We start from the raw sequence: 27,378 nt of genomic DNA, 5'->3' as shown, positions 1-27,378 counted from the left end.
GGGCTCGGCGCGGCCGCGGCTATAAGTGGTCGGCGTGGGCCTAGCTCCACGCTTAGCCGCGGGCTGCCGTTTTGTTTCCGGAGACGCGTACTGTCTCGCGGTGCTCTTGGCGGACCCTCATCCCTTCCTGGAGGTGAGCGGCCCTACGGGTTTCCACGACTCCCCACCCCCCTGCCCCTGGCGCGCCCCGCCCCACCCGGGTCCCCACTCAGCCGCCCAGTCCTGCTTTCTCCAGGGGTGGCCCTAACTAGAATCCACGTGCCCACCCCATGCTCGCCAGCTTGGAGTTAGGCTCCAGGCCCTGCCTTGCCCTCGCAGAGCACGCCTAGCGTCTTCCTGGCATGGCTCTTGGCGTCTTGTTTGTAGTAAGTGCCTATTTTCTTGTCTGTGGCCTTAGACTGTAAGGCACGCGCGGGGCGGGTTCTGCTACAGGACCTCAGGTGGTTCCGGTACCTTTCAGGGTGCCTGACACACTGAGGGGATTTCAGTGTGTACTTGTTATTTAAGTGAACTCGATAGATTTGACTCCCTTCGAATTATGTTGACTTTCAGGAAGTTTATGGGTTTTTTTGGTTTTGTTTTGTTTTGTGCCTTTTCTAAGGCCGCTCCTGTGGGTCAAATTGGAGCTGTTGCTGCTGGCCTGCACCACAGCCACAGCAACGCCAGATCCCAGCCGCATCTGCAACGTACATCACAGCTCACCGCAACGCCGGATTCTTAACCCACTGAGCGAGGCCAGGGATCGAACCCTCGACCTCATGGTTCCTAGTCGGATTTGTTAAGCACTGAGCCACGTCGGGAACTCCCATAAAGTTTATGATTAGCCGGAACCTGCCTGAGATGTGAGGGAGACTAATTTGCTTTCTCAAGGGCATGTTCTTATATCCCGTCCCGTCCCCCACATCCCCCCAACACAGAGACAGAACTTGGTTTTTTTATTTCAGGAAAGTTTTGGGTCCCTGGACTGTGGCACAGGGATGGTGCATACCTGGCAGAAGGAAAAGTATCCCGGTGCTCTTGAATTAGTCCGGAAAGCTAGAACTAGTTTTTCAGCCATGGAGTTTACAGTGTAAATATACTTGGAGATTCTGCTATGGTCCCTGTCTCCCTGGCTGGCTGAGCTCTTCTTAGCTTCATAGGAAGATGGAAGGGTAGAGCTGGAGGCATGCTTGTCTCCAAAGGATGAAGATTAACTTCGCTCTTTTTCCTCAGGACCCAGAGGCCTTCTAGAAGCAGAAGGCAACTCTGCTGCTCTACAAACGAGTGGGATCCTTTCAGCCATGAAGCAGGTGTTGCAACTCTATCTCTTAGGTGTGGTCCTGACCCTGCTCTCAGTTTTCGTTAGACTGATGGAGACCCTGGGGGGCTTACTGGAGAGCCCATCACCTGGGAGCTTCTGGACCACCAGAGGTCAACTAGCCAACACAGAGGCCCCAAGAGCCTTCCAGAACATCCATCCAGAGGAGTGTGATAGGACCTCCCTGCACCGGCTATAACCTTGGAATACCGGCCTGACTACATCCAGCCAGCTGTCCCAGTTCCTGTGCAGGCAGCCTCAGCATCAGTGTTATCAGAGAACTGTTAACTAGGCCTTTGAAGGGCCTCTCCATTTGGATACTCCTTGCTCTGGAATAAGCCTGTTTAATACACAGATGTGAGTGTGTTGCCTGTGACTGTGGAATGGAGCGACTGCACACTTCTCCCCAGAGTCTGCTGTATGCTTTGCTGTCCTTGGCGGCATGGCTCTGCCTCCTCTTAGATGAAGGCTTGTGCTGCAACTTCAGCTTTTGGGAGATGGTATTATTTTCAACCCTGTTTTCTAAGCATCTGCCAAGAGGACCTTTGGACTTGGATGTCTCGTGGTCAGTTTCTTTGATGTTCAGCTTCTCTTCCATGAGAGCTCCTCTATGCAGATAACAGCTGAAGAGGTGTGTAGGTGGGCTGTAGGCCTGGAGGGGTGGGGGGGGTTGGGGAGGTGAGGTATTCAGTGTCTCGTTTTCATTCTGTATTTTTAAGTGTTCTCCTCCAGCATAGCGTGTATTGTGTATTGGTCTGGAGGGGCAGTAGGATGACAGTGCCTGCAGAGGACATGGACATTATGGCCACCATGTGGCTTAAATTTTTTTAATGAAATAAAGTTGAATGTGTTTCACTGTGTCTTGTTGACTTCTGCCCTTGAAATTAGTGGTAGGGGGAATTCCTGTTGTGGCTCAATGGAAGTGAACCCAACTAGGAACCACAAGGTTGCAGGTTCAATTCCTGGCCTTCCTCAGTGGGTTAAGGATCCAGCGTTGCCGTGAGCTGTGGTGTAGGTTGCAGATGCGGCTTGGATCTGGCGTGGCTGTGGTGTAGACTGGCAGCTGTAGCTTTGATTCAGTTCCGAGCCTGGGAACCTCGATAAGCTGACAGTGCGGCCCTAAAAAGCACAAAAGAGAAGAAAAGAAAAGAAATTAGTGGTAGGAAGGATCTTGATTAGAAGATCTGAGGTTTCACATCCTAAAGCTTTAAACATTTTGTTTAAAACGTGAGGTGGAGTTCCCGTATGGTCCCGTGGCTGAGGACTCGGTGTTGTCACTGCTGTGGCTGGGTTCGATCCCTGGCCTAGGAACTTTGCATCAGGCTGGTGTGGCCAAAACCAAGCAAAAAGCCCACACAAGGCAAATACACCTCTGAACTTGGAGGCAGGTGCGCTTGAGTCTGCCCTGTATCAACCAGTTGTCTGAACTTAGGCTGTTTTCAGTCCTCTCTTGACTCTGCCCAGACCTAAAGAAAAAGAAAAATGGTCATTTCTTCTGGCCCCTCGCCTTCAGTCTCCGGAGAAGAGACTCAGTTTAAGTAGGCCATGGGCCTTTTCTCTGCATTATCCGCCACAACGGCTCCTCGATTCTGAGTGTTCTCCAGGTCAGCTGGTGAAAGGGCCGTACCCCACAATGATTGTTTCTGCTCTCCCAGATCTAAGCAGCTTAGCCTTTCCACAGAAATGAAGGGTTTTTTGTTTTTTCTTGAATTCATTTCTCCTCCACCCCACCCCATGTTGAAACAACTGTCACTCCTCTGCCTATGGTAGTTGACACACTCCTCTTGGTATACACGTCATTTTGTTTCCTGAGTGCCACTACCCTAGGAACCAGTGGTGTGGGCATGACTTTGTTTGCTGCACTGTGGTGCTCACTTCTGCTGCTTACAAGCATTTCCAGCTTCCCACCTGGGCACATGATAAAAGTGTACTCCCTGGCCTTTTGTGGTTGGCTGTGCTTATGTGACTTTTCTTGGTAGAGGAGTCCTCTCAAAAATATAGTTGGCTTTTTTTTTTTTTTTTTCTTTTTTAGCCACACCCACAGCATGTGGAAGTTCCTGGGCCAGGTATTGAACCTGAGCCACTGCACTGACAATGCCAGAACCTTAAGTTCTGCACTGCTAGGAAGCTCCTATAGTTGGCTTTTTGTCTTTGATTTCAGGCAGTTTCAGGTGCCAGTAGCTGCACTTTTCTAGACGTATGTTTTAAATTTGATGTCTTGGAGTTCCCGTCGGAGCGAGGCGGAAATGAATCCGACTAGGAACCATGAGGTTGCGGGTTTGACCCCTGGCCTCATTCAGTGGGTTAAGGATCTGTCGTTGCCGAGAGCTGTAGTGTTAGGTCGAAGACGAGGCTCGGATTTGGTGTTGCTCTGGCAGTGACATAGCCTGGAAACCTCCATGTGCCACGGGTGTGGCCGTAAAAAGAAAAAAAAGAAAAGAAAAAAGAAAATTGATGTCTTTTCTCATTCCCATGCCTCTCCAACTTCTTTGGGAGCATTTTGATCTTTCAGTTGCAGAGCTGCACCTGAAGTCTCTTCCCCAGGCAATTTAGTTTAATTGAAATGGTTTACTGGGTGACTTTTTTTTTTTCTTTTTGGGCCTGAACCTGTGGCATATGGAGGTTCCCAGGCTAGGGGTCCAATTTGAGCCGTAGCCGCCCGCCTACACCACAGCCACAGCAACACCACAGCTCATGGCAACTTTGGATCCTTAATCCACTGAATGAGGCCAGGGATCGAACTGTTGTCCTCATGGATCCTAGTCATGTTTGTTACCCCTGAGCCATGACAGGAACTCCAAGGAAAAGCTTCTTAGAGGATCTGAATTTTTAAAAATAAGTTGGTGATCAAATTAGGATAGAGTTTCCTAGCAAACAGTATGAGCAAGGGCGTGGAGATGAGACTAAGCACAACATATTTAGAAAACTGCAAATGTGATAAAATAGCTGTTATTAGTTTGAAGGCTTAACTCTAGTGCCATCTAGTGGAATAAAAGGAAAGGAGGAAATTTTTTTTTTTTTTTTTGCTTTCTAGGGCTGCACTGGTGGCCTAATGAAGTTCCCAGGCTAGGGGTCAAATCAGAGCTGCAGCTGCTGACCTGCTCGGGATCTGAGCCTCATCTGTGATGCTGAAGCTTGCAGTAACATCAGATCCTTAACCCGCTGAGAGAGGCCAGGGATCAACCCACATTCTCATGGGTATTAGTCAGGTTCTTTACCTGCTGAGCCACAGTGGGAACTCCCAGGAAGTACTTTAAATGTATGCTGTGTAATGCTTTCTGGGTTTGAAGGGCTGCATTCCTAAAGCTTAATTAAGATGATATCAGAATATTAAGGGCTGGAAGATATGATTTAGTTCAACACTGTCCAATAAATATATAAAAGCCATCCTTATGATTTAAAATTGTCTAGTGGTCACATTAAAAAGAAAAGACAAGAAAAGATATTTATTTATTTATTTATTTTTTGTCTTTTTGTTGTTGTTGTTGCTATTTCTTGGGCTGCTCCCGCGGCATATGGAGGTTCCCAGGCTAGGGGTTGAATCGGAGCTGTAGCCACCGGCCTACGCCAGAGCCACAGCAACGTGGGATCCGAGCCGCGTCTGCAACCTACACCACAGCTCATGGCAACGCCGGATCCTTAACCCACTGAGCAAGGGCAGGGACCGAACCTGCAACCTCATGGTTCCTAGTCGGATTCGTTAACCACTGCGCCACGATGGGAACTCCAAGAAAAGATATTTTAAACAAATTTTAGTTAACCCAATATATTAAAAATATTTCTGGGAGTTCCTGTTGTGGCACAGCAGAAACAAATCCGACTAGGAACCATGAGGTTTCGGGTTCAGTCCCTGGCTTCGCTCAGTGGGTTAAGGATCTGGCATTGCCATGAGCTGTGGTGTAGGTCACAGATGCAGGGGATCAGGCATTGCTGTGGCTGCGGTATAGGCTGGCAGCTGTAGCTCCGATGAGACCCCTAGCCTGGGAACATCCATATGCCTCGGGTTCGGCCCTAAAAAGAGACAAAAGACAAAAAAAAAATTTCCCAATGTAATCAACATAAGTTATTAATGAGATGTTTTGCATTGTTTTATTTTTGTATTAAATGTGTATTTGTGTATTGGTATTTTACACATCTGCATTTGGATTAGCCGCATTTCAAGTGCTAATGATAACATGTAGCTAGTGGCGCCTATGTTACATTTTATAGCAGAGGAAACAGAAGGAAACTAAATAACTTAGATGATATCATTGAATTAATTGGTGGTTTATTCCAAGTATGCAGCTTTTTTTGTCTACATCATGTTTTTTTGGGGTTTTTTTTTGTTTGTTTTTCTTTTTCAAGGACTCTTCAAATTGCAGCACAGGAAAATATGTCTGTAATGAGCTTTTTCTCCTTAAAGCTAATTCTTATATAGGTACATGTGAAATTTTTTTTCCTAAGAAAAATTTTTTTTTCTTTTTCTTTTTAGGGCCACACCCACAGCATATAGGGGTTCCCAGGCTAGGCGTCTAATCTGAGCTGCAACTGCTGGCCTACACCACAGCCACAGCAACACAGGATCCTTAACCCACTGAGCGAGGCCAGGGATAGAACCCGAAGCCTCATGGATCCTACTCAGGTCATTAACCACTGAGCCACGAAGGGAACTCCTTTCCTAAGAAAATGTAACAAAATTAAAATTCTGCAATGGCTATAACTTATGATATTTATTTTACATGCTCATAGACTATCAATAATGCCAACAAACGTAATTTGCTTTATATGGTAAACATATACCAACTTTATAACTCATTACTCATCACTTAAACATTAACAGTCTTTATTACTGTTTTCTACTAGACCGTGTCCATATACATCAGGCATTTCTTTTTTTTTTTTTTTTTGCTCTTTTGCTTTTTAGGGCTGCACTTACAGCCTATGAAAGTTCCCGGGCTAGGGGTCAAATTGGAGTGTAGCTGCTGGCCTACACCACAGCCACAGCAACACTGGATCCAAGCCATGTCTCCTACCTACATCACAGCTCATGGCAATGCTGGATCACTAACCTGCTGAGCGAAGCCAGGGATTGAACCTGAATCCACATGGATACTGGTCAGATTCGTTTCCACTGGGCCACAAAGGGAACTCCCAGGCATTTCTATATTGTAAAAGTATGAGTGCAATTTGGACTCATTTTTCCCTTTGTTTAACATTATGAAATGCAGAATTAAATAATTGATGAAAGAGGTAGTTTTATGTAATTTGAGGAATTCTAAATTGGAGAACATTTTAGTCATAAAACTTATTAGAATATTTATGTAAGAAGGGGTAGGAAAAATTAAATGTACTGTCTTGGTATAAATATGTATGAACATTCTCTAAAAGGATAAGCAAGAAATGACAACAGTGGCTTCATTTTGGGAGAAAGATGGAAACAGCCAGTGACGGGTGGGAAGGAGACTCTTCACTGTCTCCCTTTTGATACTTTTTGATGTTTGTACCTTGTGAATGTGGTACTTGTTCAAAATTTTATTTTTAAAATGCCTATAATCAAACTTTTTCTTTTACAATTTCTTTTTTTTTAAAGCCTTCTGAAATTTCAGTTGGGGGATTTGATCCAATCTTCAAATTGGTTTGGGGTGAATTGTCATCCTAATGTTGAATCTTCCAGTCCATGAGCATATCTCTCCTTTTGTTGTTATTGATAAGGAATTTTGTGTCTGTGTTCACAAGTAATGCTTATCTAAGGCCTTTTTTGTTCTTCTTGTCTTGACCTGGTTTGGGTAATGCCCTTTCCTGAGTTTGTGTTAAGATGGACATTATTTATTCCTTAAATGTTTGATAGACTCCTCCAGTGAAGCCATTTGGGACTAGAGTTTTATTTGTCGTGAGAGAACAAATTCAGTATCTTTGATGAATGTATGTATTTGATTTTTCCTGAATCAGCTTTAAAAAATTTTTTTATTATTTATTTATTTATTTAGGTCTTTTTGCCTTTTCTAGGGCAGCTCCCGTGGCATATGGAGGTTCCCAGGCTAGGGGTCGAATCAGACCCTATGCCAGAGCCACAGCAACGCGGGATCCGAGCTGTGTCCTCGGCCTACACCACAGCTCATGGCAATGCCGGATCCTTAACCCACTGAACAAGGCCAGGGATTGAACCTGCAACCTCATGGGTCCTAGTCAGATTCGTTAACTACTGTGCCACGATGGGAACTCCACAGCTCTTTTTTTTTTTTTTAAATCAAAGTTTTTTCTAAGTTGGTTTTAGTAATTTTTATGTGAGACCATTTATGTAGCACATCTAAACTGCCAAGTTTATTGGTATTACATTGTTAAACTATTTCCTTATACTTTTAAAATCCACAAGCTCTGTAGAGAAGTCCTCTCTTTTCCAGATTGGCAAATTTTGTTTTCTCTCTTTTTTTTTCTAGATCCCTCTGGCTACAGGTTTCTCAATTTTTATACATTTTGATTGCTTTTTAACAATTTTTAAACTTTTGGTTTTATTGATTTTTCTCTGTCCATTTTCTTTTCCTTTCTTTTTTTAGGGGGGAGGGGTGGTGTACCCGAGGCAAGTGGAAGTTTCTAGGCCAGGGATCAAACCAATGCTACAGCAGCGACTCAGACTGCTGCAGTGATGCCAGATTTTACTTAACTCACTGTGTCACAAAGGAACTCCATCTCTGTCCATTGTCTATTTTGTCAATGGACAAAATTGCCAAAATTTAATTGTTCCTCTTTATCATTTACTTCATTCTATTTACTGTTTAATTTGTTCTTTGTTCTAGCTTTCTTAGATGAAACTTAAATAATTGATTTTTGGACTTCTCCAGTAGTCATGTAAAACTATAATTTTCCCTCTAAGCACTGCTTTCAGTGCATCTCAAAAATTTTGATATGTTGTGTTATCATGTTGTTAAAAATATTTTATAATTTCCCTGGTGATTTCTTCTTTGGTGATAGTTATTTAGAAGTATATTATTTAATTTCCAAATAACTTGACATTTTCCAAATGTTTTCTTTTATTCATTTCTAATTTCCATTGTGATAAGAGAACATATCCTCTATAATTTTATCTATTTGAAATTTATTGAGACTTGTTTTATGGCTCAGCATGTGGTTTATCTTGGTGAATATTTAATGCACCTGAAAAGAATGTGAGGTCTTCTTTAAGTATCAACTACATAAAGCTGATTAATAGTTATCCAGGTCTTCTCTATCCTTTTTTATTAGATAAACTTGAGACTTTATTAAGATTTTTTTGTCAATAATTACTTTTTTAACATTTATTATTTTTTTTATTACTCAGTGAAATTATTGCATTTAAGGTCTTCTCTATCCTTATTGATTTTTTTATCTACTTGTTCTGAATTTCTGAGAGGAATGATGAGATATTTGACTCTAATTATAGACTTGTCTGTTTCTCCTATCAATTTTTGTTTCATGCCTTGTGAAACTGTTATTGGAGATACATATATATATATATATTTAGGTACATATGTATATATTTAGGTTTGTTAGTTCCTAGTAAATTTATCTCTTTGTCCTCTTATTTATTTTTTTATGGCCACACCCATGGCATATGGAAGTTTCCCAGGCCAGGGTCAAACCCACACCATAGCAGCTACCTGAGCTGCTGCAGTGACAATACGGGATCCTTAACCCACTGCACCACCCAGAAACTCCAGTGTATGTATTTAAAAATTTTACCTACAGCGTTCCTATTGTGGCATAGCTGTAACGAACCCAGTTAGTATCCATAAGGATGTGGGTTTGATCCCTGGCCTTGCTCAGTGGGTTGGAGATCCTGTGTTGCTGTGGCTGTGGCTTAGGCTGGCAGCTGCAGCTCCGATTAGATGCCTAGGCTGGGAACCTCCGTATCCTGCTGGTTCAGCCCTAAAAAGGAAAAAAAAATTACTTAACATATTTACAATTTTTAGTAATCTTATTTTTGTATAGATGTAGGTTTATAGCTTTTATTATATTTGGAAAGTGGCCCACCCTTTTTTCTTCAAATATGTATCTTTACCTTAGGAAGTAAAGAGATATGTCTAAGACAGCCCTGATCACATGTCCACAACTCTGATTAGACTACTTTTAGAGCTGGTAATGAGTCTTCCAATATGTGGTATATTTTGTATATAATTGCTTCTCAGCGAATATTTGTAGAGCCATACATAGATATTTCTTTAACACTCTTTATTTTAAAGTTTATTTACTTAAGGGGTTCCCATCGTGGCTCAGTGGTTAGCGAAGCCGACTAGCATCCATGAGGACGTGGGTTCGATTCCTGGCCTTGCTCAGTGGGTTAAGGATCTGGTATTGCCATGAGCTGTGGTGTAGGTTGCAGATGCAGCTCAGATCCTGTGTTGCTGTGGTTCTGGCGTAGGCTGGCGGCTACAGTTCTGTTTGGACCCTTAACCTGGAAACTTCCATATGCCGCAGATGCGGCCCTAAAAGGCAAAAAGACAAATAAGTAAATAAATGAAAATAAAAGTTATTTATTTAAAAAGGAAATACATGCTCATGGTAAATAATTCAAACTAACTAAAACGTATATACTGTGAAAAATAAGTCCTTTATTTTTTTCAACAGAGTTACCAATGCCCTACTCCTCCTAAGGAAACCACATTTTTATCCTCCCAGAAATTTCTGGGCATGTTCAAGCATGTTCAACGAATATATGGATACATATTCTTTTAAAATTCCTTTACCCAAGTGATAGCATATTATATATACTGTTTGGCATCTTGTTTTAACTTCACAGGTCTTGGTAACCGTTCCATAATCAGCATATATAAAACTACTTTATTCTTTCATTGTCTGCAGAATGTTACAGCATATGGGTTATGGTTATGGTTAAGGCTAGGGTTTATATCATAATTTAACTGGTGCCCTGTTGATGGACATTAAGTTGCCTCCAGTCTTTTGTTACTGCAAACAGTGTTGCAGTGAATATTCTACTTATTTAACGCTATAACTTAGGACATAAGTCAGGTTCGCTAGCACACGGGGCCATGCTGATGTTCTCTGTGTCATTTAAATTTTTGCTTTATGCTGTGAACATTGTATGAGAAATTTCCTACTTTTTTTTTAATAAGAAAGGGATAAAAAATGTCAGTAACAGAGAGCACTGTGATAAGAAAGCAAAAGTAATAACCTTGAAGAGTGTTTGAATGTTTAAAATCTGGCCTTGGAGTTCCCATTGTGACTCAGGGGAAACGAACCTGACTAGTATCCATGAGGATGCGGGTTCCATCCCTGGCAGGTTCCATCCCTGGCACCGATGTTGCTATGGCATAGGCTTGAAGCTACAGCTTGGATCCGACCCCTAGCCTGGGAATTTCCATATACTGCAGATTTGGCCTCAAAAAAAAAAAAAAAAAAAAATCCTGGCCTTATGGCTTAGCAGGTTGAGAACCCAGCATAGTGTCTGTGAGGATGCAGGTTGGATCCCTGGCCTCACTCAGTGGGTAAAGGATCTGGCGTTGCCTCAAGCTGCGGTGTAGGTCGCAGATGCAGCTCAGATCCAGATGTTGCCATGGCTGTGGCATAGGCCAGCAACTGCAGCTCCCGTGCAACACCTAGCCCCGGAACTTCCATATGCTGCAGGCCATTAAAAAAAAAAAAAATCTTGGCGTTATAGACTCTGTATTAATGAAAAAGAAAAGTTTTCTAATAAGCAGGTCTTAAGAAGAAATGAGCTAATGAGATAAAAGCTCCTGAGGCTCTGATGTAATAGCTTTGGGGGAACAACGAGAAGCAGGTTTCCCTCTGGATGATAAGAGAAACACCAGGAGATTTAACCCCAGTCATGGGTGGACTGCAGCAGTGTGTGTTCATTTTTGCTTGTTTGTTTGTTTGTTTTTGCTTTTTAGGGCTACACCCATGGCACATGGAGGTTCCCAGGCTAGGGGTCTAATCTGAGCTACAGCTGCCAGCCTATACCACAGCCACAGCAACACAGGATCCTTAACTCACTGAGCGAGACCAGGGATCGAACCTGCAACCTCATAGTTCCTAGTTGGATTTGCTTCTACTATGCCAATATGGGAATTCCGAGTTCTTTTTTTATTTTTTTTTTAATTTTACTGGAGTATGGTTGACTTGCAATGTTGTATTAATTTCAGGTGGACAGCAAAGCGATTCAGTTATACATATAAATATATCCATTCTTTTTTCCCATAGAGGTTGTTATAAACCACTGAGTAGATTTTCCTGTGCTATACAGTAGGTTCTTGTAAATCAGCTATTTTATACAGTGGTCTATATATAATATTCCCACCCTCCCAATTCCTCCCTCCCCTGACTTGAGAGTTTAAAGGACGAGAAAACTGACTAACCATTTTGGCTTATTCCTTGACCAGGCACTAAAGTGAGAGAGCCTGGTAGCTGTCCAGCCAGAGTCTGAGAGGGAGAACTAATGGCTCATCCCTCCTCAACTTCATGCAGCCTGAGGAAGGCTTTAAGTGGAAGTTTTTATCCTGGAATCAGGAATAGGAGATTGTGGTGGGAGAACAGGTGCCACTGCAGTGGGGTGCTAGTCAATGTTTATGTTTAATAACCAGCTCTCCTCGGGGGGGAATATATATACATATATGTGTGTGTGTGTGTGTGTTTGTGTGTGTATACACACTTAATATATTCTATATATATACATATACTTAATACATATAAGTAAACATGTTCCTTTCTTAATTTTACTTTATGAAATTTTTACTTAAAATGTACTTTATGTATACCACACAGTTTACAACCAACAACAGAATATACAATACTCTTTATTGTCATTTTCAGATAGTCACTTGATTCTCACAGAAAGCTTTCATGGATTTTTGTCCAACTTTTGTCTTTTTTTTTTTCTTTTTAGGGCTGCACCCTCAGTGTATGGGAGTTCCCAGGCTAGAGGTCAAATCAGAGCTGCAGCTGCTGGCCTACGCCACAGTGACAGCAATGCCAGATCCAAGTCAAGCCTGCAGTCTGCACTGCAGCTCCTGGCAACACCAGATCCTTAACCCACTGAGCGAGGCCAGGGATGGAGTCCAAGTCCTCATGGATACTAGCTGTGTTTGTTTACCGCTGAGCCACAACAGGAGCTCCAAACTTTTGAATGCTTAACCAACCTGTGAAACTGGCAAACCGGTGTGGTTCCAACATGGATGTTGGCTAGTTTTTCCACCTTCATTAAATGAATAAGGTGAATGTGAAGTAACAAATTTGCATGTTGGAACTTTATCTGTTCATTAATGGCAGGCAGTTTCTTTGCTGATTTAGATGATACCTTTAAAGGAGTTCCCATCTTGGCTCAGCGGAAACGAATGTGGCATGAGGACACAGGTTCCATCCCTGGCCCTGCTCAGTGAGTTAAGTATCTGGCCTTGGCTCAAGCTATTGGTGCAGGTTGCAGACATGTCTTGGGTCCCGCGTTACTGTGGCTGTCGTGTAGGCAGGCAGCTGCAGCACCAATTCCACCCTTAACCTGGAAACTTCCATATACCTTGGGTATGGCCCTTAAAAAAAAAAAAAAAAAAAAAGTAATAAATGCCAAAACTCATCATTACTTTTTTTTTTCTTTTTTTGTCTTTTGTCTTTTGAGGGCCAAACCTGCGGCACATGGAGGTTCCCAGGCTAGGGGTTTAATAGGAGCTGTAGCCACCAGCCTATGCCACAGCAACACCGGATCTGAGCTGTGTCTGCGACCCACACCACAGCTCAGGGCAGCGCCGGATCCTTAACCCACTGAGCAAGGCCAGGGATCGAACCTGCAACCTCATGGTTCCTAGTCGGATTCGTTAACCACTGCGCCACGACGGAACTCCTATTACCTTTTTTATTTACTTATTTTAAAATATTTTTTGTCTTTTTGCCTTTTCTAGGGCCGCTCCCACGGCGTATGGAGGTTCCTAGGCTAGGGGTTGAATCAGAGCTGTAGCCGCCGGCCTACACCACAGCCACAGCAACGCCAGATCCCAGCCATATCTGCGACCTACACCACAGCTCACGGCAACACCGGATCCTTAACCCACTGAGCAAGGCCAGGGATCGAACCTGCAACCTCATTGTTCCTAGTTGGATTCGTTAACCACTGAGCCACGACGGGAACTCCCCTATTACCTTTTTAAAATTCCAACTTATTTAGTTGTAATTTTGTATAATCAATTTTTTTTTTTGGCTGCACCAGCAGCATATGAAAGTTCCAGGGCCAGGGATTGAACTTGTGCCACAGCAGTGACAATGCTGGATCCTTAACCTGCTGAGCTGCCAGGGAACTCCTATAATTAATTTTTCAATAATAGCTGTGTTTAACAACTGGCTCATACAATTCCTGAAAATTTAACAGTTGGCTCTCTTGATCTTTCCTGCAATGCTCTAGCATACCACTATATCACACTTCCTCATTTGCTCACAGTTTCCAAATAAATAAGCCTCTTTGCTTAATAGCCTATTTTTAATTCTTATTTTATCCCATGAGAGGGGAGAGGGAAGACTGGGCTGAACTGCTGTCCCCCATCCTGAGCTCCCCTGACCCAGCGAGGGCCTGACATTATGCCAAGGTCACACAGAGAAAGTTTTTGTGAGAGGCTTTGCCATGAGTGAGGAGGATTGAAGGCTCCCTTGCTGCTCTGGCCCCCTTTCGGACTTGCTGTAACCTTGGGAGAGTCCTTTTCCTTATATGTGAGGGGAGCCTGAGGGAAAAATGGAGCAGGCTGTTACTGCTGGTTTGCAGGGAGTAGGAAAGGGGAGAAAAATGCCCTGCTCATCCCCAACTTTCCTTGCCTCTTTTTTTTTTTTTTTCCTTTCCTGTTGTTACTCATCACATTCCTTGATGTCATTCCTGCCATTATGAGCCGACAGGTGCTCCCTGGCCTTGGGGGACAGCCTGCAAGTCGGGAGGGGAGGTGGAGCTGTGGAGGTAGGGGGAGTGTGGTCACACCAACACCTTGGAGTTGGGCTGGGTCTGCGTGGAGCCCCAGAGATGTTCCCCAGCCCTTTCCTCCCAAGAACCAATGAGTAAAATCAGGGGCCTCCCACCTGAGGTCAGGGAACCAGGCCCTGGAGTGGAACTTGGGGTAGAAGATGGCCTTCTTTGTCAACTCATCCATTCTCCAGAATTCAACTTGTTCTCCAACTCAGCGGTGTTTGAAAGCAACTTTATCCAGGTACCCTTGCACAACTCAAGGCCAGCTCTCCTTCCCTTTCCAGAGCCTGTTCTGAGGGGTTGGTCCAAAATGCCATGGCCTTTGAAAGCCCTGGGGGGGAGGAAGAAGCCAGTAGAGCCAGAGAAAACGAGAGGGTCTGGATCCCACGTTCACCTCAGTTTGTGCCTGCAGCACCACAGGGCTCCACGCAGATCAGATGCTGTGGGGAAATAGAGTTATACCTGCAGAAGGAGACAGCAGAGCCCACTCTTCAGGCAGGGTCCATAGGCCCCCTCCTGGGGCTGCTAGTCCACACTGGCTGGTTCGAGGGCACGAAGGCAGCTGTCTGGATCCCTGCTCTGAAACCCAACCTCCTTGTTTCTGGGGTGGTTTAGAGATAGCCTTGCATGAGAGCAAGGTCCCTTGCACAGATTCTCTCATTCCCCAGACGACTAGTCATATGATCTGTGGAAGTCTTTGCCGCCTGGGAATCGTGGAGCCACTGGGAGTGTGGGACGGTCGTTCCAATCCATTTGACATCTCACCAACGGGCTGCCCCCTTCCCTCCAGTGGTGTAGCTGGTGAACGCCTGTGCTCTGTTGCAGATACCGCTTAACTGGTCAGTCTGCAGGCTGTGTCAGGGGCGGGAGATGCAAAGATCAGATAGTGTCCCTGGCTGAGAAGCTCATGATTTTGTAGGTGTAAAGGACATATTATCAAATGGTGACTGTTAGGAAAGCTTCTCATCGGAAGGTTTGGACCAACTGATCCCCAAAGCATGAGCGGAACACTTCCTTGACACAGGCAGCTGTGGAAGGCTTCCCAGAGCACAGGGTCTTAAGGCTTCCTTTGAGGTGTTGCTGAGACTGGAAAATGGAAGAGCAGGGGGAGGCCCCTCCAGGCAGAGGGAGAAAATACAGGGAGGCTCTGCAGTCAGGAGTCCACTTGGTGGAGTTGAAAAGTGGTTGAGGAATCACAGGGGAGAGAGTGGAACAATTGAAGGTGGCGTTGCACTTAATTTGGAGACCCCTCCACAGCAGCGAGCTCCTCTCTGATGAAGTCCCCCAGATTCAGCGAGCTGGTTCATGGCTCCAGATCCTCCCTGGTCCCTGCGGTGCCCCCAAGGGGCTGCTTAGTTGGACAATCAGCTGGCAGCTTGGAGGTACGCTCATTCCTAGCACACAGCTCAGAGGAGAAAGAGCAAGAACTTGGGAAATCCAGACTCGGGATGCCAAATTCCAGGCATGTCTGTTTGGGTGTAAGGTTACAGCAGCAAATTTATTCTCCTAATATGTTCTCTTTGGGCTGATATTCAAACTGTTTAGAGCCTCTGGATAGACACTAAGTGACTCAGCCAGCAGGAGACAGACCGTGCCAGGGACAGGGAAAGCCTGCTTGCTGAGGCTGGCCCACAGCAGAGTTAAAAGCTGACTTAGGAGTCCCATCGTGGCGCAGCAGAAACAATCTGACTAACATCCATGAGGCTGCAGGTTCCATCCCTGACCTCTCTCAGTGGGTTAAGGATCCGGCATTGCCATGAGCTGTGGTATAGGTCGCAGACATGGCTCAGATCTGGCATTGCTGTGGTATAGGCTGGCAGCTGTAGCTCTGATTGGACCCCTACCCTGGGAACCTTCATATGCTGCAGGCGCAGCCCTAAAAAGCAAAAAAAAAAAAAAAAAAAAAAAAAAAAAAGCTGACTTAGATAATACAACCCTCATAGTTATGCTGCTCCCTCTCCCCTCTCAGCATCACCGTCACTGTCGTCACCACCAAGGAACACTGCCCACACCACTTATCTCTTACTCAGGCCGAGCGGCCCTCTGTGTTTTGTAGCACATATAAATTTCATTCTTCAACATGGGCTTCAAGAAATGTTACTTTTTTTTTTTTTTTTTCCCACAATCAGAATTCACTTTTCTCGAAGCACCATCTACTCAGGTTTGTGGGAACTTCCATTTCAGTCATTCCTGGGGCTTTCCCTTTGTTCCTGGTTCCACCACCGGCTATGAATGGTCCCGATGACCTTACAAAGCCTACGACATTAGGAGAAGGCCCTCTGGTCTTGGGAACATAGGGGTCACCCCTCAGATGTTTCTTACCCTGGTCTCTGTGGTTCCTTAAAGGCCACCGTTCTAGTGCTTCTCTACCTGCCCTGGACAGTGAGGCGGGGGTGTCTTAGCTGAGACATTGTGCCCCAGCGCCAGACATCTATCCCAGTCCTGCCACAGCCCTAGTGCTGCAAGAGAGCAGGTCCGCATTACACTCACGACCCAGCCACAAGACCCTCATCCTGGCGTATGCTCCTCAAACCTCCCTCAAGTCAGACGGCCTGAGTCTTCCCCATTCAATGGCTCTTTCCTCACTCTCTTCCCCTTCTGGAACTTTCCTTGCACAACCTCCCTCCTAGAAACCTGTGCTGCCTTCTACCCAAGGACAGAGGGATAACATTTCAGTGCCGCTCAGCTTTTTTTTGTTTATAGGTGCGTGCTTTGATTTTTTATTTATTTTTTAATGTTTTATTTTCTCTTTTTATTTAGCATTCCCCTCCATAATCGCTGTTGGTTTCTGCCAAAAGTCATACAAGTATATAACGTATGATCTAAGTAAAAATACCAGGGCATACTTTGAAAGCAAAGTTTCAGAACAAGAACATTAGCTTTCCTCCAGAGTGATAAGCCTGGAGCAGACGAGGCAAAGACTCATTTATTTCCATGGTTTGAAAAAGGAAAAACATGTTTTAAAAAGATGTTAGTTGCATAAGAATTATTAAGGCCACAGTAGCCCCTTGAACAATGCGGGGGGAATAGGAATGCTGACCGCCTCATAAACTGAAAATCCTCAAACTGTGATCTCTGCCTCAAAAACAAAGGACTCACTTATAGGTGCATGCTTTTAACATTAGTAATGCAAAGGACACAAGAGGGGCAGCCCAGCATTCCTGTTGCCAATGAACTTAAGTCTCTCTGGGGACACCCACAGGGCAGATGGATACAGGTCACAGCCACAGCCAAGCCCATGTGCCGCACACCTGCAAGAAGTAAGGTGCTCCAAGCCTGTCGCCATATGCACATGCCATTCTCTAGCACCTGTATCTTTCCACCCTTGTCTTCTGCTTCTCTGTAACCCATATTACTTGGGGCTGATTTCTAGGTCACTAAGCCAGGGAACTGGATGGATGTCTGTGAAAGGTCTACCACTGTGATCCTTGGGGTGACTTCCTCAGTGCCCTCCTTGCCACTCCCCAACATCCTCCTGATGGCCAACGTCACCTGGCCCCAGGGTCAGTTTTCCACCTGGAGCGTACCTGGCTGTGCCCCAGTCGTCACCCTCAGCAGGTAAAGAAAGGCTCGAGGGAGGCACCAAAAGGGCTGGGATGAATGAATGCGTTGTTTTGCAGCTCTAGACTTTAGAGGGAAAAAAACCCACAGTGTTCTTTAGTGTATAAACGATGTAGAATTCATTCATTCATTTAACATATTTATTTAGTATCTGTACATACCAAGCACTGCGCTTAGTGCTTTAGGCGGGTACCAGTCCCTGTCATGGCTTAGTTTTTGAGACACTTGGCTTCCTTTTGCTTATTTTTATTTTGTCAATATAGACTTGGAAGTTTTCCAAAGAACTGTAAGCAATATGCAAGTCCAAAGGATTATGAGGTGTTGGGATTTTTAAAAACCCAAAAACTGGATGTATAGGAGAGCTCCATCCTTTTCCTTACTCTTTCAGCACAAGTTAATCAGCACAGTTCATCCAGGGAGACCTGGAAATAGACTCAGAAAACCTTAGTTCCAGTTCCTACTTCAGAAGATCTAAACGGGCAAATTGCTTAGCTTCTCTGAGCCACAGTTTCAAAATCTGTAAATTGGAATTAATCCTACTATCTTTCCTCAGTCAAAGGGTTGTTGTGAGTATTAAATGAGATATTATACACTGACTATCAGACATTGTTATTGGTGTGGGCAGATTCCTTAATAACTAAGACTCCCAAAGTCAAGAAAAGTCAGTCTTGGCAATCATTCCAACTCTCAGACTGCACGCTTTCTCCCTGGAGCATCCCCCAAGCAGAGCTGGGAGCCTAGTGAGGTTGCCCAAGTGTCTAGGGAGGCACCAGCCTGGTTGATTAAAATCTCTGGCACATTGCAGTTCCCTTCGTGGCTCAGGGGAAACGAATCTGATTAGTATCCATGAGGATGCGGGTTTGATCCCTGGCTTTGCTCAGTGGGTTAAGGATCCAGTGTTGCCGTGAGCTGTGGTGTAGCGGCTTGGATCTGGCATTGCTGTGGCTGTGGTGTAGGCCAGCAGCTACAGCTCCAATTAGACCCGTAGCCTGGGAACTTCTATATGCCTCAGCTGCAGCCCTAAAAAAGACCAAAAGACCAAAAAAATAAAAATAAAAGCACCTCTACCATGGGAATTTCCTTGTGTCCAGAATTCTCCCCCTGAAGTACGTAGAGCTACGCATCTGTGACCGGCTCCAGCGCATCCTGAGGGTTAGGACAGTAACTGAAAAGATCTACTACCTGAGGCTCCACGAAAAACACCCAGAGGCCGTGTTCCAGTTCTGGATCCGCTTGGTGAAAATTCTGCAGAGAGGTCTGTCCATCACCACCAAAGACCGGAGAATCCAATTCTCTCACTGCTTGGTGCCCAAGTTGCCAAGCTCCACCGAAACAGTAAGTTTCAGCAAGATCCCGAGATCCAAGGAAAGTAGTGGGGAGCCAGAGGCATATGCCTCCGAAGCACTGACGATATTAGAGTCCAGCGTTGTGAGGGGGACGAGCAGACTTCTTTTTCAAGGGTCAACGATTTGCACAGAGCAAATTGAGGTCTACAAACATAAAAAGGAAATGAATTTTGTTTTCCTAAAAAAGAGCGATCAAGAACTTAACTCACTTAAAATTTGTTTTCTGGTTTTTGCTGTTTTATTCTTGGTGTTTTTTTTTTCCCCCAGTATTATAAAGGTATAAATCAGAAAATTGCACTAAAGAAAATCAGAAAATTACAGTAAAATAACTCTTACTTCTCTTCAGCCCCAAGCAATCACTTGGAACATTTTGGCATATTTCCTTCTAGTCTTTCATCTTATTTTTTTTTTTCTTTTTAGGGCCACACCTGCGACGTATGGAAGTTTCCAGGCTAGGGGTGCAGCTGCCAGCCTGCGCAACCACAACAACACCATATCTGAGCCACATCTGTGACCTACACCACAGCTCATGGCAACACTGGACCCTTAACCCACTGAGTGAGGCCAGGGATGGAACCTGTGTCCTCATGGATACTAGTCAGATTTGTTTCTGCTGAACCACGATGGGAACTCCTCATCTTAATTTTTAATTTATTTATTTGAGGACATTAAATATACATAAATTTCTGAATGTTGCTTTTTTAAAATTTAGATTATATCATAAGCATTTTCCATTTCTTTTAAAAGCTCTTTATACACATAATTTTGATAATTTCATGCTATTCACTTGTTTGTATGAATTAAAATTTACTTCTCAATTCCCCTAGTATCAGACATTCAGAGTTGTTTCTAACTTTTCATTATTATAAACGATGCTAAAACAGCATTTATGCTTTCTCCACATTTCTGATTATTTTCTCAGAATAGATTTTTAGAAACAGAACTCAAAGGGTATGAATATTTTTAAGGCTCTTGACACATATTGCCAGGTTATTTCCAGGAAGTTCATACCAAATTATACTCTCTCCAATAAACATGAGTGTCTTTGTCACTGTATCCTTATCATAACTGAGAAATAGAAATTTTAATTTTCTAATGTGATAGGTAAAAAATGGCATATCTTTGATTTCCATTGAGTTTGAACATTGTTGTTGTTATTATTATTATTGTTTTGTATTGTCTGTTTCGTTCTTTGGCTGTTTTTCAATTTGCAGCTTCGAGTTTTTCTAAATACTTTTCTAGATTTGTAAAACAGTGCTTTTTATATATACATTAGGAATTTTAAGCCTTTAATCCAAGTTCTTGCAAATATTTCCCCCGGGATTTGCTTTTCCCTTTTAGTTTATATAAGGATTTTTTTTTTTTTTCTGACACACAGGTTGCTTTCCCAGTATCTGCTTAGGTAGAGGCAGAGGAAGGGAAAGCTTGATAAATCAGATTGCTTAAACCTTCAGCTTTCAGAATCGAAACACTTTCCCTGTCTCATTTAAGCGGTATCCTTTAGGTCTTCTGCCACAGACTTCGAAAGTCAGCTCTCACAGCTCTGCCGCTCTGGTTCCTAAGGTTCAGACCTTGTGCTCTGGGCAGAGTAGCCACAGAGCCCATCAGGGAGAGGAGGTGATCCTGCTCCGGCCCCGGTTTTGGTCTGATGATTCTAGGGCTTAATGTATAAGGAACAGGTTCCCAGAACTGGGCTGGGAGATGCAAGTGGGTTCCTTCAAGGTTCTGGCCCTAGGAGTCCGAGAAGTATCAGAGCACAGACCTGGTCATCTGACTGTCAATTTCTCCATCTAGTCTGCAGGCAGCCTCCCGTCATCCCGCCAGCCCAGCGAAAGCACCATGCTCTTGGCGGCCGAGCAAACCAGTGACCCTTTCTCAAATCTCTCAGGAAAGTCCCAGCTCACAGCAGACAGGTGAGTCCTCCATGCAGGCAGCTCTGCTTCCCTTCCCGCAGTATGGAGGCCTGGGAGGAGCAGTGACACCCTCTGCCTATGCCTCTCAGTTCTTTCTTTTCACTTTAGGCTTGAGCATGTGACTTTCCCACTTAATTCTATTGTGAGCTTCTTCTTGGCAACAGGTCTCTGGCTAATTGATCCAAACACTCCTTACGCAAACTCCAGTGTTTTCATATGGAAGGTGTTCAGTAGAAGGAGTGAGGGATGAATACATTTATTCAAAGAAGTGTAATAGGAGTTCCCGTGGTGGCACAGTGGTTAACGAATCTGACTAGGAACCATGAGGTTGCAGGTTCGATCCCTGGCCTTGCTCAGTGGGTTAAGGATCTGGTGTTGGCCATGAGCTGTGGTGTAGGTTGCAGACACGGCTCGGATCCCGAGTTGCTGTGGCTCTGGCATAGGCTTGGCAGCTACAGCTCTGATTAGACCCCTAGCCTGGGAACCTCCCTATACCGTGGGAGTGGCCCTAGAAAAGGCAAAAAGACCAAAAAAAAAAAAAAAAAAAGAACCACAAAGAAGTGTAATAAAGCAGGCCCATGGAGTTAGCTATTGACTATCTCCAATACCAGCCTCACAAAGGTCCCTGGTGTAACACAATTCTGAGGCCTCTTTGCTGGCTCCAAAGTTTTACTAATTTTTTTTGTCTTTTTTTTTGTCTTTTGCCATTTCTTGGGCCGCTCCCGTGGCATATGGAGTTTCCCAGGCTAGGGGTCAAATCTGAGCTGTAGCTGCCGGCCTACACCAGAGCCACAGCAACGCCAGATCCTTAACCCACTGAGCAAGGGCAGGGATCGAACCTGCAACCTCATGGTTCCTAGTCGGATTCGTTAACCACTGCGCCACGACGGGAACTCCAGTTTTACTAATTTTCTAAGTCATTGTCTCAGAGTCTTTCTTCGACAAATGATAGAAAACTAAAGCAAGGTCATATAACCCATACATTGCACAAATACAACTTGTAGGGTATCATCAAAATACAAATTTTTTTTCTTCCCTTTATAATTTTTTCAGTGAGGGAAGACTACCTCTTGCCCCTGGATAAAAGCTGGTCTCTGGGTCGGCCGCATAAGAATATGGGCTCTCTCTTAGAATATAAAAGGTCCTTTGGTCCCTTTCAACTGCAAAAGCAGCATCAGTTTTGAAATTAAAGTGTCCAGGGCCTGAAAATTGTCAAAACTCTGAACTGATCACATCATCGCCCACAAGTCAGCCTGACCTTATATTAAGATGGACGTGGTTATCACATCACTCCTTCTGTTTATTTTATTTTGTTTTGTTTTGGCTGCACCTGTGTGGAAGTTCCCTGGCCAGGGATTGAACCGGAGGCATAGCAGTGGCAATGCCAGATCTTTAACCACTAGGCCACACGGCAACTCCCTGTTTCTTAATTTTAAAGCTGACTTTTTTCTTAGGTGCCTTTCAGGGGTCCTTTAAGTTCCCTACCTCACTCCAGTGCAAGGTCCCCCCCACTTAGGCCTTGGCTCTGCAGGCATCCATGCCACCCAGACACTATCTGTGAGAGTCCCCTCACCTCTCAGGGAGTCCTCGCAGGTAGGGTTTATAGTGGTTGCAGGCGCTCTCTCCAGTACAGTTCACTTCTGGTCCTCGTAAGTGTCCTCTTAGACTTTGACCGGCCACTGGAGGGAGGACAGTGCATCCTGGATACTCTTCACTCCATCATCAAAGAAACCCACACTCCCATTTCTCCCATCCTGCGTGTTTCCTGGGCAGGGGTTGTGCCCCTGCCCACTGCGTCTCCCAGACCCCAGGGGCCACTGCTCAGGGTCTCTGTGTGGTCCCAGGAAGCCTCTCTTCTTCAGTGGGAAAAGCTCTATGGCAAGGACAGGACACATCCTCTGTCTCAGGGCTTTCGTAGCCTTGCTCTGGGGCGCTGGTGATGGTCATGCTGGATCACTTCTCCCAGGTCTTGGGGCACCTTCACATGTACTTTCAAATCTTTTTTTTAAAATTTGTTTTTCAACTTCAAGATGGTTTTCTTGAATTATAATGTGCAATTTTCCTCTTTGGGTACTCTTGCTCTTTGTATGTTGTATCCTCTTTGCTATCTAATTACCTGCTACTTTCTCTTTGTTTCTATTCTTTCTTTTTAGGTCCACACTCACGGCATATGAAGGTTCTCAGGCTAGGGGTCGAATCAGAGCTGCAGCCCCCGGCCTACCCCACAGCCACAGCAACTTGGGATCCAAGCCGTCTGTGATCTACAGCACAACTCACGGCAACGCCGGATCCTTAACCCACTGAGCAAGGCCAGATATCGAACCCATGTCCTCAAGGGTACTAGTCAGGTTCATTACCACTGAGCCACAATGAGAGTTCCTCTTTGTTTTTTATTCTTGAAACTCTCCCCCTTTTATCCTTTTATTTCTCTTAAGTCATTTTTTTTACCTTGTTTGCTCTTGTGTTCTTGCTGGTTTTAAGCTTCACTTTGGAAGTAATTGTTGTTTCTTTAGAAATGTCTTATTATTGGAGTTCCCTTGTGGTGCAGTGGGCTAAGGATCCAGCCTTGTCACTCCAACAGTTCTGGTCACTGCCATGGTGTGGGTTTTGATCCCTGGGCTGGGAACTTCCACCTGTTGCAGTCGTGGTCAAAAAAAAGGGAACTGTCTAATTCATTTCTCAGTTTTATCACTGTGTTTATAAGTCTTTTAAATTCTGACTTGTGTTGTTCTTTCATGTATTCTGTCGGTGCCTTAATTTCTTTCTTTCTTTTTTTTTTTTTTGTTGTTGTTGTTGCTATTTCTTGGGCCGCTCCCGCGGCATATGGAGGTTCCCAGGCTAGGAGTCCAATCGGAGCTATAGCCACCGGCCTACGCCAGAGCCACAGCAACTCGGGATCCGAGCCGCGTCTGCAACCTACACCACAGCTCACGGCAACGCCGGATCGTTAACCCACTGAGCAAGTGCAGGGACTGAACCCGCAACCTCATGGTTCCTAGTCGGATTCGTTAACCACTGCGCCACGACGGGAACTCCGGTGCCTTAATTTCTTTCAGCTCATTCTGAAATGCTAGGTTGCACTTTTCATTTGTTTTGCAGGCACATCTTTTTTAGTGTGAATTCATTATCTATACATTTTTACCATCTGAATAGCCTCTTTCTTTCTTATATAATTTTGTGTGGGGTCCTTTCTGATGCTTGTTTTTATGTGAAACGGTTTTCCTAAACCTTTGGGTGTGAGGGGCCTGTCAAGGGAGCTTTCTGGTTTGAGCTCTAGCGCTCCCTCTTGTGTCAGTTTTTGTGAAGTGTTTAAAGCCTTGGTTTTAGGTTCCCCAGCTGCGCTCCTCTTTCCACTCTTTAGCTGACCTTTCTCTTTCCTTTGCTTTTATGGTTCCCATCCTGCTCAATTTGGATTCCATTTCCAGTGGGGTTTTTTTCCTTGTGTGAGGCTGTGTCCTGCAAGGGAGAATGTTCTGGTGGTCTTGAGAGCTCTGAAGGCACGTACTTCCCCAGCCTCTGCAGTCTGCCATGGACCCCTTGTCCTTCCAGGTTCCTTCTCGAATTAGCCGGCAGCACTTTCCATGAGAACCTGCGGGAGATGTGGGAGCTCTCCTGTTTGCAGTTGCATCAGATGTCCTGTTGCTTCTCTCTGCTTCCTCTCACACAGAGACTGATACCCTGTGGGCCTCGGAGCTGTCTGTAGCTGTGATATTTTATCTGAGTTTATCTCAAGCAGGCCTTTACCTGGGGGACTCATGTTGGCCTAAATCAGAGGGGCGGGGATTGACCCCAAAGAGCCATTGTAAGTTTGCTTCTGTCAGGTGCCTCAGAGATGTTACTAGTTCAGGAGAACTCTTTGTACTAGTTTCTCAGCTTGGAAGTTCTTGGATCATGTATCATTCCAGACCTCAAACCAATATTGGGACAGTCCCAAAGATAAGAATTTTCAGTAGAGACTTTTGCTTTGACCCAGAATCCAGGTGGATATAGATGCCCATGGCACTGAATGGATTTCCTTCATGTCTCCTGTTGCCACGAAGGTGGCTTTCAAAGTCCTGGATTTATGCAGATGCCTCAGTCAACTCCCCACCTAGCGCAGGCCCAAAGTTCTCTCTCGTGTCACAGGGCCATGAAAAACCTAAGGCGTGGGTTGCCAAGACTGGCCCATTCTTCAGGCAGTCCAGCTTTAGCTCACACTTCACTGATCTTTAATTTTTGGTCCCTGGGATTCTTTACTTTTTGTAAATTTATTGGAGCATTTAAAATTATGTTGATTAGGAGTTCCCATTGTGGCTCAGCAGAAACGAATCTGACTAGCATCCATGAGGATGCAAGTTCGATCCCTGGCCTTGCTCAGTGGCTTGAGGATCCATCGTTGCCGTGAGTTGTGCTGTAGGTCACAGACGTGGCTTGGATCCCACGTTGCTGTGGCTGTGGTATAGGCTGGCAGCTGTAGCTCCAATTCAACCCCTAGCCTGGGAATCTCCTTATGCTGCTGGTGCGGCCCTAAAAAGACCAAAAAAAAAAAAAAAAAAAAATCATGTTGATTACATTTTGTTTCCCATTCCTAGGTGTTTTTTGGCAAAGATGTTTTTAGATTATTAGGCCATATTGCTAGTCCCTGGCTCAATAACTGTAAAATTACTTTCACTGAAAAAAAAACTCACTGAACTTATCTCTGAATAGTTAATATGAGTGATTTTTATTTTCTTTTTGATGATTTTTTATAGTTTTTTTTTCATTTAAAATAAACACATATGGGAGTCCCTGTTGTGGTGCAGCAGAAAGGAGTCCGACTAGTATCCATGAGGATGTGGATTCGATCCCTGGCCTCGCTTAGTGGGTCAGGGAGCCGGCGTTGCTGTGACCTATGGTGTAAGTTGAAGACTCGGCTTGGATCCTGTGTTGCTGTTGCTGTGGCATAGGCCAGCAGCTGTAGCTCCAGTTGGACCCCTAGCCCAGGAACTTCCATATGCCACGAGTGCGGCCCTAAAAAGCAAAAAACAAATAAATAAAAATAAAATAAACACATAGGAATTCCCTGGTGGCTGGGCAGGTTAAGGATCTGGCATTGTCACTGCTGTGGCTCAGGTTGCTGCTGTGGCACTGGTTTGATCCCTGGCCTTGGAATTTTTGCATGCCATGGACATGGCCAAAAAATTTAAAAATTAAAAAAAATAGGAGTTCCTGTTGTGGCTCAGTGGGTTATGAACCCGACTGGTATCTATAAGGATGCAAGTTGGATCCCTGGCCTTGCTCAGTGGGTTAAGGATCATGTGTTGCTGTGAGCTGTGAAGTAGGTCACAGAAGCAGCTCGGGTTGTGTGTTGCTGTGGCTGTGGCATAATTTGGCAGCTGCAGCTATGATTAAACCCCCAGCCTAAGAAGTATATGCTTCAGGGGCAGTCCTGAAAAGCAAAAATAAGTAAATACAGACAGACATACATAAATACGTAAATAAAATACACATGTATTTCACTTGAAATCAAAAATGTAAAAAACTTAGTCACACTGTTTTTCTAGACATGTAAGTGGTTGTGATTTTTTTTTTTTTAAGTCGTTATTGTTCTGGAGACCTGTCTTGGGGTTTTCTTTGCAATTATGCTTATACCTGGCAGGTTATAGGGAGCCTCAGGCAGATCCCAGTGGGTTCCGGTCTTCCCTTTCGGACATAACGTGTTAAGTTCTCAACCCATAAAAGCAATGCTTAAGGCTTGGAGGAGTTTCAGTGCCCCTTCAGCAGAGAGGCCTGAGCTCCAGCCTCCCTGGTGCTTGGCTTCCTCTGCTCTCGTCGCTCTTAGACACACATCAGGCCATGCGTCTGTGCTCTCAGGGCCCATCATTTCCACATTCCCATCGGAGTTCAAGGCACTCATGCTGGAAAAGACATAATTTTTAAAAAGTTTTTATATTAGATTTCTAACAGTACTTTCTTTTTCTTTTTTCTTCTATTGCTTTCAATGACCCCGATATTCCCGGGCTACTCCAGAAACACCAACACTGCCATTGAAATAGACAATTCCAACAGCTTCGACAAGACGCCCTCGCCAGTGGCATCGCCAGTTATTTCGAATATACCCATGAGAGCCACCTTGAGCCACAGCCTCTGGGAACAAGAGAATCCAGATGAGCACTTCCTGCAGGCTCCTGTAGCCAGCTCCCTAGGAGAGAACTTTCTGGGACCCTGACACCTGGCCAAAACAGGGCGACTTTCCCTGACCTTGCTCGGTGCACTTGCTCCGGCTTTTTGTAATGCTCTTTTCCTATTGTGGCCCAAATAACCATGGGAGAGGTAAGATGGTGTTTATAACAAGGCGCTTCTGTATTTCCACCAATAAACCTCCAAGTGAGTCCCTAA

The 27,378-nt window shown here is 44.6% G+C and overlaps 2 protein-coding genes across 3 annotated transcripts; both read left to right on the top strand.

The window, feature by feature from the left end:
* Nucleotides 1-2,152, top strand: HILPDA (hypoxia inducible lipid droplet associated). Its single transcript, NM_001348757.1, has 2 exons — nt 1-133; nt 1,213-2,152. The coding sequence occupies exon 2, from the start codon at nt 1,281-1,283 to the stop codon at nt 1,494-1,496; it is 216 nt and encodes a 71-aa protein (NP_001335686.1). The 5' UTR covers nt 1-133; nt 1,213-1,280; the 3' UTR covers nt 1,497-2,152.
* Nucleotides 1,794-27,378, top strand: FAM71F2 (family with sequence similarity 71 member F2). 2 transcript variants are annotated; one of them, XM_021078782.1, is made up of 5 exons: nt 1,794-1,928; nt 17,575-17,759; nt 18,854-19,097; nt 20,903-21,021; nt 27,010-27,378. In XM_021078782.1, the coding sequence occupies exons 1-5, from the start codon at nt 1,908-1,910 to the stop codon at nt 27,206-27,208; spliced, it is 768 nt and encodes a 255-aa protein (XP_020934441.1). In that variant the 5' UTR covers nt 1,794-1,907; the 3' UTR covers nt 27,209-27,378. The 2 variants fall into 2 exon arrangements, with proteins under 2 accessions (XP_020934441.1, XP_003134755.1); XM_003134707.4 differs by lacking the exon at nt 1,794-1,928 and adding an exon at nt 13,503-14,442.

The sequence above is a fragment of the Sus scrofa genome, chromosome 18 (assembly GCF_000003025.6).
Source record: "Sus scrofa isolate TJ Tabasco breed Duroc chromosome 18, Sscrofa11.1, whole genome shotgun sequence".
NCBI lineage: Eukaryota > Metazoa > Chordata > Mammalia > Artiodactyla > Suidae > Sus > Sus scrofa.
The sequence above is the reverse complement of the archived record's forward strand: the minus strand, read 5'-3'. Positions and strand labels throughout refer to the sequence as shown.